At 32.8% G+C, this 14516-nt stretch overlaps 1 protein-coding gene across 1 annotated transcript; it reads right to left on the bottom strand.

Moving 5' to 3' along the window:
* Nucleotides 1-861: 861 nt before the first annotated feature.
* LOC133284571 (NDR1/HIN1-like protein 6) lies at nt 862-1914 on the bottom strand. The gene has a single exon (XM_061481615.1). The coding sequence runs from the start codon at nt 1912-1914 to the stop codon at nt 1189-1191; it is 726 nt and encodes a 241-aa protein (XP_061337599.1). The 3' UTR covers nt 862-1188.
* Between the last annotated feature and the right edge of the window lie 12602 nt (nt 1915-14516).

The raw sequence follows: 14516 nt of genomic DNA, 5'->3' as shown, positions 1-14516 counted from the left end.
TAAGAAAAATGAATGTGGACGATGTCACAAGAATTAGTATTCACCTGAAAATAAACATGATTTTGAGACATACACATAATATAGACATAATGTGGGCCAAAAATCTGGATTATAGGTACTGGACTACAAATAGAAGTAGTAACTTAAATGAGATCAACGTTGATCTCAGATGTTGCAAATTTTAATGGTGTAGACTGTAATTCAGCCCTTTGAAACAGATTAACATAAGAAAACAATGTGTTTGCCTGTGCATATATGTTAGTTATGTGTATGAGCACACGTTATGCTCTTAGTTGGCATTAATCCTTGTTAATTGTCAGATTTCTGAAGGACCCTTGATACATAAGTGACAATGAGCATGTTCAAAATGATTAATTAGCTGACTGGCAGAGAAATTGAGCATGGAAATAGATAACATACAAGTGAAATTTGATAAGGTCATCCCAAATTCTTTGTTTGGTAATGGCAGCTTTAAGCTCTGTATTAAGTTTGCAGTGCGCATGCTTCTGGACACCATCTTTAATCTGTTAGAAGAGTGCTGATATGAAAAGTAGAACAAAGTAAATAAATAATTACTTGTAGAGTTCCTTCTTTGCTTCTCAGACCTCATTTTTTATCATTTCTTTAAGAGTTTAGGTCAATCGTTGTGACTAGTAACATACTTGAAACTTGCAAGTTAGTAATTAGCAAATTCAGTCAGGAATTGAGGTCCCTCAGAAAACTTATGATAATGAAATGAAAATAATATTGCGAACATAATTCAATAGAATGCATGAAAGAAGATATCCCCCACGCATTGAAACCAATTAGATTAAGAAAAAACTAATTTCCATATGGAATGAGCTAATCTAACTTCTACACATATATGCCACAAATGATATGGCATTTAAGATTACCTCAGGCTTGAAATGCAACTATAGAATTCTCATCCTACTTTTAATTCAAAGAAACACATTATCAAATATAGCTACTTCTGTGACAAATGTACTTCCTATGTGTTATGACCTCTCCTTGCAAATGAAGAATGTTACACAAAGAACCCGTAGCAAAAACTCTTTAACATAAATTCCCATAATCAAAACCAGTAAGCCACACCAGCACCAATTTCCTCTGCCATCCTCTTCTTCAATATAGCCACCCATATACACAAAATTAACAAAGATTCCAATTCATCATAGAAACAACCATTCAGAACTCGATTCCATAAGTGAAATCTTTCTTCTTAATATTAGGCCTTATGTTGGGTTGCAACTGATCGATAACCACTGTGCAATTTACATTAACCACAAATTTCCTCATATGAATGAAATCATCTATCACAAGCCTTATAGGAACCTTCACTGTTATTAACACAGGAATATTTCCATTCTTCTGGTCTTGCATAAATTGATTTTGCTTTTCTGGGCCAAAATCACTCTCCCCCTTCAACACAACATTGACCATGGTTGTGTTCTTCCCTGGTTGCAAGAAAGGAGGCATTTTCCCCCAGCAAAGTTCTGAGCCTGAATATATTAAGCTAACTGCATTATTTTCTCCATAATCCAAACCAATGTCTTTATTTGGATTCTCAGCTTTCACAACAACGGCAATTTCAGTATAGAGCTTATTATCTTTTCTGATATCAAAAGCTTTGACATCAAGATTTTCAACATTGTAGGTAGGTATAGTGGGCTTAACTAAGTAATATAAACCTACAACAATGGCCACCAAGATTAAAATGAAGATGAAGATGCAGCAAAAACAGCAACGGAAGCAACTCAGGCAGTAGCAGCAGCACCTTAGCAATCCACATCCACATCCTCTAGAGCCACGGTTAGAATGATATGGAACTTTACGTCCATAAGGAGGAGGCCCTCGATAGCTTTGGTTTTCTAACGAAACATATCCTTTAGGTACATAAACTTCAGATGTCATGGTGAATAATGATTGTGACAGTTTAATACCTCAGCTGCAATGGATGATGATAATAACCCTTTGAGCTTGCGGGCATTGTACATTCAACGACAAAGAGGAAAAGAATGTGTTCTTTCTCCTCTCCTTGTCCAGGATCTTTTGGACAGAAAGGAGGTACTTTTTTCTGTTTGTTCGTTTTAGAGAACCTTCCATTGGTTAATGATTTTGTTATGTATGTATGGACAAGGTTTTCTAACCAGGTTTTGTGGGGCTCAAACTGGTTTCCACAGTTTTTCTTCCACCCCTAAATATAGGCACTGGTTAATTAAGGTTGCATTTACTTGCTGATCTTTTTGCACTTAAGGTGCAGATTAAAAATTGGATATTTCATTCAGTTTACATGTACATATGTATTCTTTTTTTTTTGTTGGACATTCTATTTGTCTTTACCTCAATATGATTAATTAAAGGAAAGGCTCCTATAAATCAAAAGAACACTAATTATAGTCACGAAGTTCTTAATTAGCTAGCTTAAAGAGAAATCATACATAAAAATGTGGTGGAAATACAAAATAGATGCAAGATTAAGCACTATATTATATTATATACAGAATTAAAGGTACACATTTCCCTGCTTCCATTCCAGTTATGAACCACACAATAAGTAGTAAAAACTGGTTGCTTAATGGTCTTGGCAACCGTACACTCAAAGAAAGGCACAGATTGAAAAGAAGGACATACACATCCAAAAACAAAGCAAAGCTGGCTCCAAATTAGTGGGTGGAGATAGAGGATTTGGATCTGAAAGAACCTGCAGTAGTTTGCATAAACTTGAAGACACAGGATACAAATTTGTTGAGCTTGAGAACTACCTTGTTTAGCTTAGGTGATTTGGGCTCAGCAGCAAAAGTATCAATGGAAGATAACTTGTAAGTTGTGAGGAAAATTTTCCTTTGCTTGGCTCTTCTGCATCTATAGCTAATAGACTTGAGATTGAGAATTTTGTTCCTGCCACTGCCACTCCAAGCTTCATATCTGTATCTGCGGCTATAGGAGAGGGTGTTGTTGCGGATAAGAGTGGTCATGGTGCCTACAAACTCAGAGTCTGAGTCTGGTACAAAACACAACTTTTTTATTCCAGGTTTATGTTAGTTTGTCAACATTGTTTGGTATCTCCTTTTATTATGTTTTCTTGTCTTGTGCCGACCTTTTTGGATTGTTGGGTGTATACTTCTGCTGTAAAAGGTAGTTGACCATCATTTTCATTCTTTTTTTTATCTTGGTGGGCGCTTCTATAATTATTCTTTTAAATTAAAAATTTATTTTTCTAATAATGCCATTGAATAAACTTAAAAAAAAAAATTGCTTTAAATTTTAATGAATATTAAAACAACTATTTTCAAAGTTTCTATTTTTTCAGAATTATTTAATGAGAAAAGTATTTATCCTTTTAAAAAACACAATATCTTGTCATTTTAAGTGAAATAATATTGTTTTCTTTAATATTTAACTTAAAAAAATGATCAATAAACTCCTACTCTTTTTCACCATTATTTTTTATTCCGTGACAAGTTTTTCTTATCATAAAACATAATCATTTTATTTAAAATAATACAATTGTATTCTTTAAAAGGATAAATATTTTTGAAACAGTGACCAATTTGCCATTGTTTACCAAACATATAACCAGAATGTCATACAAACAGTACAAATTTCCAGAATGCCAAGTGTTGTGATTCACTACCCCTAGCAGCAAACTATGTTGGATGATGTGGCAGGTTTGAGTTGGCCACATAATTCGCACAGGTGCCAGCGAATTACATGGTCAAATGTCAGTCCTTGCTCAGACTGTGGCAGGACACGTGTCAGTCCCCTAGGAATTCGCTAGAGGGCATAAAAAAATACAGCTGTCTAATTCGCTATGACTCATAGCGAATTAGATGATGCTCTGACAAAAAAAAACACGTGTCAGACCGTAGGAATTCACTATGGGGAATAGCGAAGTACAGCTGTCTAATTCGCTATGACTCATAGCGAATTAGATGCTGCTCTGACAAAAAAAAACACGTGTCAGACCGTAGGAATTCACTATGGGGAATAGCGAAGTACAGCTGTCTAATTCGCTATGACTCATAGCGAATTAGGTGCTGCTCTGACAAAAAAAGACACGTGTCAGCCCCCTAGGAATTCGCTAGGGGGAACAATGAGCTTGGTATGGGTACTTTGCTATATGGTCCAGTGAATTTGGTACTATATAAACCTCTTCCACATTTCCTTTTCTGGTGCGTACCACACTCCTCCAAGTTTTCCTTTTATATCCAGTGATTTATTTCAATTGTTTCATCCTTGAGTGTTATTTTTATTTCTATTTTTGCACAATGAGTGATAGTAGGAATAATTTAATCGCCACTATATATTATAATGGGAGGAGATATTTTGGACCGACTGATCAAGTTTTTGAAAGTGATGCAAAATTATTTTGCATGAGCCCCCGATGCAATCTTAATGACCTGAAGAAGTTAATATACAAGAAGTTGATATTAAAACGGGGTCAAACTCTCTCTCGATTGACTGCTAGATGTGTCTCGCGTAACCCGATGCAATGGGTTGGTGCGGAAATTGTCGAGGATCAAGGTGTAGCGTTAGTAGTAGACGCATGCACATCCGAACACGGAGACTCCAGATTTATCAAATTGTATGCGGAAATGAACTACGGTGGACAGTCAAGTAGTCAACATTTTGTACCATCCATTGACTCCATCGAGCCGCTGGTCAATCCGAAAGATATGAATGTGTCACCCCCGCTGCCGCCACCACCTCAACCAATTTTTGAGGAAATATTGTCGGCCAACGACATGTTCGATCCAGCTTGGCGTATGGACAATTCTAACGAAGAGGTGGACGAAGGTCTTGTTTCGGTCAGTGACTCAACGGATACGGATGTCGGTGGTGATTTCGATTGTTGTCCGTCTAGTGCAGTTGGTTAACCAATTCCTTCTCAGCACCATAATACAAGGTTATACAGAAAGAGTATACGTACCTCATGGTTGCGCAGGCACGCAACGTGATAGAAACCAGCCTGCATTAGCCACAACCAGATCTCCTCCGGTATATCCATGTGATCGTGTGTAGCAGCATGTCTGACATTAATTACACAATCCTGCACATTTGGATCCTCACAGGTATTTCACACATGTGTGGACATATGTTTCTCCTGCAATGTCAGGAGATAACGGTTGGAGGGTCCATGGTCAATCACGCTGCGCAGAGACCCAGGACGAGGTATATCGTCATGCTCCATAGATCTGTTTAGAAGAATAATTAAATGATATTAGCCTTTACTTTGATATTAATTAATCACCTATACAGTCGCAATAACATATATTACCAGTACCACTAATATTAAAATATAAAATGTAACTTGTATTATAAATTTAGATATATTAAAAAATCACAAATTATCCTACACATTAATTCATCGAAAATTAACAAGTCCTCTAACCTAAGGTTTCGAGATCTAAGATAAAATAGGTAAAATAATGACTACACAATATATTTAATATTATTTTGTTCCAATATATAATAATTTATCACATGTCCTACATTTTTAATTATTACCCTAAATTTAACCTAGACATTTAATTAATATAATAACATTCACACATTGCCTATATCCTAGAGTTTAAAACAAAAAATTAAATATCATCTAACCTAAGGTGTCAAGTCCTAAAGTAAATATTTACAAAGTTAAAAATATAAAGTATATTGGTGTTAATTATTATCCTAAATTTAACCTAGACATTGAATTAATATAATAACATTCACACATTGCCTATATCCTATAGTTTAAAACAAAAAAATTAAATATCATCTAACCTAAGGTGTAAAGTCCTAAAGTAAATATTTACAAAATTAAAAATATAAAATATATTGGTTTTAATTATTATCCTAAATTTAACCTAGACATTTAATTAATATAATAACATTCACACATTGCCTATATCCTAGAATTCAAAACAAAAAAAAAATATCATCTAACCTATGGTGTCAAGTGGTAAGTGAATATTTACAAAATTAAAAATATAAAATATATTGGTTCTATCCTATGCTTTTAATAAATTAACACATCTTCTAACCTAAGGTTTTAATTCTCAACCCTAAATAATATTCAAAAACTAACAATGCATAAATAATAAATTAAAAAAATTATTAATGCATGAATAATAATTAAAGAACCACCAAGTGGGGATACCGGAGGGAGCCAACTCGTCTCAAAGAGATAATTAGGGTTGGGTAACTCCAAAAAAAAATAATTAAAGAACCACGAACCTTCTAGAGAGAGAAAAACTATGAATTTATAAAGAAAGAGGAAGTGAGAGAGTGAGAGAATCTAAGAGAGAGTGAGAGATAGTGGGGGGGGTGGGGAAATAGGGGAGGGAGAGGGTTTAAATAGGCTGACAAATGCACCAAGTTCACTACACAAGAACTTGTGCATGTGTGACATGTGGCCCAAACGAACTTGCTGGCAAACGTAAACCTGACACGTGTCCTGCCATAGTCTGAGCAAGGACTGACATTTGACTATGTAATTTGTTGGCCAACAGAAACCTGCCACATCAGCAAACATAATTCGTTGTTATGGGTACCGAATTACCACGTGTGGCTTTCTAGAAATTTGTACTGTTCGCGTGACATTCTGGTTATATGTTTTGTGAACAATGGCAAATTGGTCATTGTTCCAAAAAAATTTCTTAATTTTTAATAAAAATAAATAAATATAAACGAACGAAAATAAATATGTATTATTATTCTATTTTCTTCTATATATGTATACCTTTTTAGTATTACATAATAAGAATTAGACATGGTTATTGGATAGGATAAATAACAACTTAATAGCTGGCTATTGTTCACTACTATGTTGCACCGACACCTACACGGGATACGACAGATACTCCGACACGTTAATTCCAAAAAATGTTAAATTTTGACACGTTAGGACACATTTTGATATTATATAATATTTTTAATTTATATAGTGTATATTATATTTAATATTCAATAATTTAACAAAAAATAAAGCTAAACTTATAATACCCATCAATTTTACAAAGAAACATAAGATATCCTAAATGTTTATATTAAACTCAATAAAATAGTAATCGTAATGTAACGAATCTAATAGTTGGAACTCAAAATGCAACACAACGTAACCTTTGAACTTTTTTTGAGTCTTTGCAATGAGTATTGGAGTGTCGAGAAGTGTCGGAGTGTCGGTGAGTGTCGGGAAGTGTCGGACACGATACGTCAGAGATTTTGAAGTGTCGGTGCTTCATAGGTTCACTATTGCATATACCTTTTTTAGTAGCTGGCGATGTTGATGGCTCATTTAGGAGGAGATGTGTGCACCTCCACTACTATGACTTTGGCACTAGATGCACAGAGTGATGATTATGATAATGATAGTGATGCTTAGTTTCATGATGATAATTGATAGGATGCATATTTTCTTTTCTTATTTTCATTTGTGAATATTGCTTGTTATCTCATACATTTGTTATTTTTTATGAATTCACGTAAAAACTTATTGTATTATAATGGTTGGATTTGATTTGGTCTTTATTTTCATTTAGTATGAGCTACTTTATATTTTGTGTCAGTTGGATTTGTTGTAAGAATATTAGATTATAATTAATAGTAGGTTTCGGTTAAAATTAAATTTTCAATGTAATTGATTTTGAAAAAAAATTCAAATATTAGGGACGAAAAATAAAGGCAGAAATATATGTCACCAATTGGGATGGAAAACATTGTCACTAATAAAGATAGAAACAATAAATTTCTAATAGAGAAAAAAAAAATCTCACTAACAAATACAGAAACAATCCATCACTAATAGAGAGGGAAAAATATTCATCACAAATAAAAAAGAAAAATATTCGTCACTACAGAGATGGAAATTATCCATCACTAACAAAGACGAAAAAAAATTTATCACTAAGAAAGAGGGAAAAAATCCATCACTACCGGAGACGAACAACTTCTGTCCCTAATAGCAACAGATTACACATATTTCACGTGCATAGAATAGTGACAGAAAATAATATCACAGAGACGGATTTATCCATCACTATCGGGGAGGGAAATATTTCTGTCTCTGACAGTGACATAATTTTTTCCGTCTCAGATAGAGATGGATTTGTTCTGTCCTAAAATTCGTCTCTATTAGAGACAGATTTATAGTTCTGTCTCAACCTTGTTAGTGACGAGCCATAATATAATGGATTTTTATCCGTCTCTAATTTCGTCACTAGCCTACTTAGTGATGGAAATATTTCACTTAGTGAGGTAAACTTTTTTGTTGTAAAAATATTTAAAATAAAATTTATAATTGTCTAACATTTTCTATGTTTTTTAACGGATGCGATTATAATAGTGTCAAAGTTATACATCGATATTGTAAGGCCATTTTATATAGAGAAATAGAAGTGTCATGTTATATGACACAACTTGTGTCATATCATAGATACATAATTATTATGAGTTCCACTGCATAAAAAAGAGGGGGGGAAATTGAAGTATACCCCACATCTAAAAATAAAAAGAGCCCAAAATGTGAATATAAATACTTTCAATTGCATCCAGTCTTATTGTTAAGAAAATTTCATATACATGATAATTCAAAATGAGAAAATTAACAGTCATGTACAAAAAAAAATTGAGATATCAGTCTAATTTTAAGTCGAAAAGATAGTACCAAATTTGTAAATCTAATCCTTGATGCCTTAACTTCTATTAGCACATTTTCAATACTCAGGAACTAGTATAAATGTCTATAAATTTTTTTTTCATATTTAGTAAAAAAAAAATTGCCGAATGTTCAATATATATGTAGTACTGAGAATATTTTTCAACTTCAAAAACTATTGAATTGGTGTTCTATATGGCGAATACTATATTTTCATTTCCCCTAGATTACAATACCGATCTCCCAAGTTAAAGAAAATAAATAAATAAAAGGTTTGGACCCACAAAGCGGACATACATATATGACTTTAATTATATTATTAGTAGTATAATAACCCTAGCTTTGTAAATAATGAATTTGAGAATTAATTAAGGATTAAGCATAATTAATGGAAAAATAATTAGAAGAGAAGTCTAATTAAAAGAATTTAAGCATCTTGTATAAAAGAGTAAAAATTGACGGTTAAGGGATAAAAATATGGGTAGGAAAAGTTACCCGAAAGTTAAAAATAAAATAGTGAATATTACCGCAAAAAATATTATAAGTCAATGTGTCAAGCTTGAAAGAGAGTTAAGTGAGCGAGTTAGATAAGTTTAGACTCTCTTGATTAGTTTGAACTTACTTAAGTAGCAAAGAGCACATTCTCTCTCTTCAGTTGCTCTCTTTCTCCCGCTGACCACTCTTCTCCCAGCTGAAGGAAGCTCTTCCATGTCCCTCTCCATTTTGCTTCATTCATCTTCCCTAAAAAGACAAGAAAACAGTAAACTCTCTTCCATCTCCCTTCATCCTACATTTGAAACAACAATAGTTTAAGTGATTTGAGTGAAAAAACCCACCCTTTGGAGCTGGAAAATTTTGGATGGAGCTTGAGGGAAGAGTTTTTCTTGGTTGAAAATTTGGATTTCCATCCTTCTTGGTTGTTGAAGCTCCTAGGTAAGAAAGCATAACCCTTTCTATTTGATTTTATGGAAATGGTACGATTTAGGGTTTTATAAATTGGGGTTTTGATATGTAAAAGATTAAAGTATATACCCATTAGTTAGAATGCATTATAAGTTATTGGAAAAGTTGTTTTTTGATGAATAATGGGCTTGTAAAGGCTTGGAATGCCATTGACACCACGAAAAGCTAGTTTTTCTGTATTATGTCGCATGGTAATCGACTACCACTGGGTAAGTAATCGATTACCCACTGCAAAATTTGCTAAAAACGATTTCCCTTGTCAAATGAGAACTTGAACCACTTTAGAGAAGTTGTGGGACATTGCTTAAGATAGGGAAACCTTAAGAAAATAATACGGATACTTGTGAAATGAGTTAAGGCACGGATTAAATAAATAGATAAAAGATAATGTTGTATTGAATGTGGTAGATTAGTTTATATACTAATCATCTTCACATCTTTGAAATAGGTTGCGATATTGGGTGAGATTGTGATCCGTTGGATACGAGGACTATATTAGAGGACGTTGCTTCATAGATAAGCTTTTGGTCCTTGGAGTTAATCCCTCGTTTGTTCCACCGGACTCCGAGGGAGAATAGTTCTTTGATGTGGTACATTGTAAATGAATTGATATAATAATGCATGTATATGTATGTATGTTTATGTGCCACACAAGACGATATTTTCTTTCGTGAGGCATAAGACGGTGTTTCCTTATGCATAGTGATATGCCTCCAGCATATATATGATTTTAAGCCAAAAAGAGAAAGAATCTTGATCAATCTTGGATAAAAAGGGCTAGAATTGTTATTAAATTGATAAATCTTAATCAGATATCTTGTCATTGATTTTCTACTAATTTTGTAGGAAAACGGACCAGAAAGAAGCCTAAATTGGAAGCACAAGTCTGAAGCCCCACGCTATTAGCGCCAGAAGAACTTTTCAATACAGAGCCTCCAAGCTACTAGCGTGGCACTAGCGCTATCAGTGCCAACCAATTTTGCCAACCGCGCTATCAGCGCGGGAACGCTGAACATCACTCCCACGCTATCAGCGCCAAACTGGCGTTAGTAGCGCGGGAGGTACGGGAAAATCTTTAACTTATCTCAGATTGTATAAGGAAGGAGATTGGACCAAGATTTACGATGAAGATTTAATCAAGATATCTGAGCAAGACACAAAGTCTATATATAGAGGCTTAGACTCCCTGAGACAGATATCTTTGGCTGGAGAGAATTATGAGACCAGGTAATTGAGAGAGTTCTCGGAGACTCACGCTGGAGAGCAGGATTCAGACGGAGTTGAAGACCGAAGACCATTGATCTTCCATCTCCTCCTTCTTCTTCTTCTTCTTCTTTTCTTTTCTTTTTCTTTCATAAACAATTTCTATTTTAATTTGTTTAAGCCAGCTATGTCTGGCTAATTTCTTTTTGTAGTTGGGATCACAGACCCGATGTGAATCCTTTATATTTTTCTATATTGTTTTTATAATTTAATTAGTTTGTTTGTTTGTTTTATTCTACCTGTGTTAATTTTTCCATATCCTGATTAGAATTAGCCACTCTAATTATAAGGATTTGAGGGTTAAGACTCACATTAGACATATTGGGGTTTTAGTCTGGACAAGAGTAGAATAACAATTATTGCATGACCTAGACATAGACTTACATAGATTGCAAACTTGTAATTCATTTGCTTTATGCTTAATTCAAGAGGAATTACTAAGACATTAGAATTCTAATTGGGTTAAAGGGTTGAAATCACTAAGACATTAGGGTTCAACTATTTTATAGGGAAATAATGAATTTTCTGAGCAAATCAATTAGTTAATTATAAAATATACAATATAGGAATATAAGGGAGGATTAGAGGAGAAGTGCATCCTGGCTACAGTCTTTTTACAAATTTCTCATCAATATTTTCTTAACGTTCTTGATACTTTTGCATGTGTTCAACTTTAATTGCTTTTAAATTTTCTGTTTTAAATTAAATTATTTTTAAATTCTATTTTGAAATTGCAAAATCAATTTCTTTCACAATACAAACAAATTTTCTTTTCCAACTTAAGGGGAATAGTTGAATTAATACTTGATGCATTAATCCTCGAGGGAACGATATCTTACTTATCACTTTATTACTTGAAACGAACGATATACTTACCGAATTCGCAACACATAGTATGAGATGGTGTTTCCTCATATGGGTATCTTGCAAGACGATGTTTCCTTGGGTAATGCATACATGTTGTACTCTCTAGCCAGTAGGATTCATCATTGCACACATTCGTTGATATACATATTCTGATGCATACATGATTTTTATACTATTTTACGCGTGAAATGAACCTGGGGGTGGATGAGCCCTCCAAGGACCCTTAGTTTGCTAAAATGATTATCTCACCCCGCGTTATGGGATTACCATTTCAGGTACAGTAGCTGATGGTGCTAAGCCATCGCACGACAAGAGGTTGGAGGAGAGATATTACCTGACATGATAGTCATGACTTTGACTGCTATTTTGATATGTACATGACATGTTGTTAGTTTGAGTTATATATGTCATGTCATTCTTTTGGAAAGCATAGGGGATGTCTATGTCATGTTGATAGTTTGTATATGTTATTAGTGATGTACGCACCAGTCTATGTTACTTATGTAATTACATCTCTTTTGTGTAGTTGATGCAATCATGTGAGTAACATTATGGACATTATTATTTTGAGACCTGTTGGTTATAAGATAGCCTAGGCCATAGATGGATGGGCAATATGATTTATGTATGTATGTTTAAGCCTAAATTATATTAAACTGTTAATCAGGTTAAAATTATCAGGGTGAAAATTACTCTCAGCGGTCCAAAATACAGGTGAAATGTTGTTCGTTCCATTTTGACCAAAGAGGCGATAAGTATTGCAATACATAAGAAAAAGGAAAAAAAAATATGTTTTTATACTAGGTCTAATTTAGTGATGTGTGAAAAGAGCTTCCGCGTTTAATTATTTAAACATGTTGCGCTTATTATCATATGTATATTAATACATCTGGTGCACACAGGATGTTACAATTAAGGATAAGTTATATTTATAAATTCTTACAAACTACACTATGTACATTAAGGATGTACTTCCCGAAGTACATAATGTAATTTTTAAACAAAAAAAAATTATAAACATAACTTTCCCCCTATTATTATACTTTTGAATATAACCAATAAAAAAGTACTTGTTTCATTTAAAAATAATATTATCATTTAATTAGATTTTATACAAAGATAAAAACAGTATTGAATATTTTTATTTTTACAAAATTATAAATTTATTTTTTATAGTATTTTTTCATTCCATTAATTTCTTTTGATTTCATTTAGTAAAAATATTTATAAAATGATAAATGTTTTTGGTTTTTTTAAAATAAATTTAAATTATGAAAAAGTAAAAATTATGTCAAAACAAAAAAGTATTTAAAAAAACGACGTTTTATTTTATTTGTTTTCAGATTTATTCCTAAGAGAAGTTTTTTTTTTTTTTTTTGTATACCAAGGAAATAGAAGTTTTTTTTTAATTGTGCGTTATTTGAATATTTTACTTATTTGTTTTATTGTAGATCATTTTTGGCTTATCAAGGTCAATTGGTAGGAAAATAATGATATATGTCAAAACAAAAAAGTATTTAAAAAACGACGTTTTATTTTATTTGCTTTCAGATATATTCATAAGACAAGTTTTTTTTTCTCTCTCTTTTTTTTTTTGGAGTTACTCAACCCTAATTATCTCTTTGAGACGAGTTTGCTCCCTCCGGTATCCCCACGAGCTTCGACTCTTTGAGCCGGCTATGAGACTAATCCGGAGTGCGGGGGAACAGTGATGGCTAAAGGTTCAGCCCCTTCCCCAAGAATGCATTCAGCGGGAATCGAACACATATCCAACCCCACTAACTCAGCGCCAAGTTACCAACTGAGCTGCACCCATTGGGTTTCTCTCTCTCTTTCAATTGGTAGAAAAATAATGATATATTAAAAAAGGGAGAGTTATACTATTATCTCTTTTTCTTACTACCTCTTACTATTAAATCTTAATCGTTGATTTTCGCTAATCTAACGGTATAACTTATTAAAAGTTAATAATTAATTAATAAGTATGACCCAATAAATTATAACAGTTAGATTGACAGAAATCAACGGTTAAGATTTAGTAGTAAAAGGTAGTAAAAAAAAAGTTACTAACTATAATCTCCCCCATTAAAAATCTTCACAAGTTTTACAACTCTGGTCACCGTTAGGTTTAATTTTCTTTACTCTTTCTCCCATTTTTTTCCTACGGTTCCGTTATAATCATTTACCTTTATTTATTTTTTCTCTCTCTATCAATTTTTTCCCCTTATATACAAGAATTGAAATTGCTCCCATTAAATAAGTTTATGTGCTTGCAGAAACAAGCAACATTTCTCTTTGTAGAAAACCTACTCAATGCACTGCCTTCGCAACACGTGGTTCTTTAAGATATGGCTTCCTTATTAATATTTGTGTTTCTTTCTTTCTATTTTTTGGGTTAATTTTTGCTTTCTAAAATAGTCATGAGCTGTTCATATTGTCCGTGATATTATTGCGTTTATAATATTTGTAGAGGGAGATACTATCCAGATAAAATAAAACTGAAAAAAGTAATTTCACAAAAAGAGAAGTAAATATGTATCGAGGTTAACCTTATATATGCAAAACAATTGAGTGATTTATACATATTCATATATAATTTGAAATGCAAAAAGAGGTTGTAAGTAATTAATACGGATAATTAATTAATTTCAAAATTACAGCATACAAATAATAAAAAATATTTTTAATTAAAAATTAAAACTTAATTTATAATATATTATTTAATTTACATATTATAACATTTTCAATTGATACATATTTTTTAATTTTAGAATCATAATTT

The sequence above is a fragment of the Gastrolobium bilobum genome, unplaced genomic scaffold (assembly GCF_033153095.1).
Source record: "Gastrolobium bilobum isolate Gb01-03AN ecotype WA unplaced genomic scaffold, APGP_CSIRO_Gbil_v1 utg21709, whole genome shotgun sequence".
Lineage (NCBI taxonomy): Eukaryota > Viridiplantae > Streptophyta > Magnoliopsida > Fabales > Fabaceae > Gastrolobium > Gastrolobium bilobum.
The sequence above is the reverse complement of the archived record's forward strand: the minus strand, read 5'-3'. Positions and strand labels throughout refer to the sequence as shown.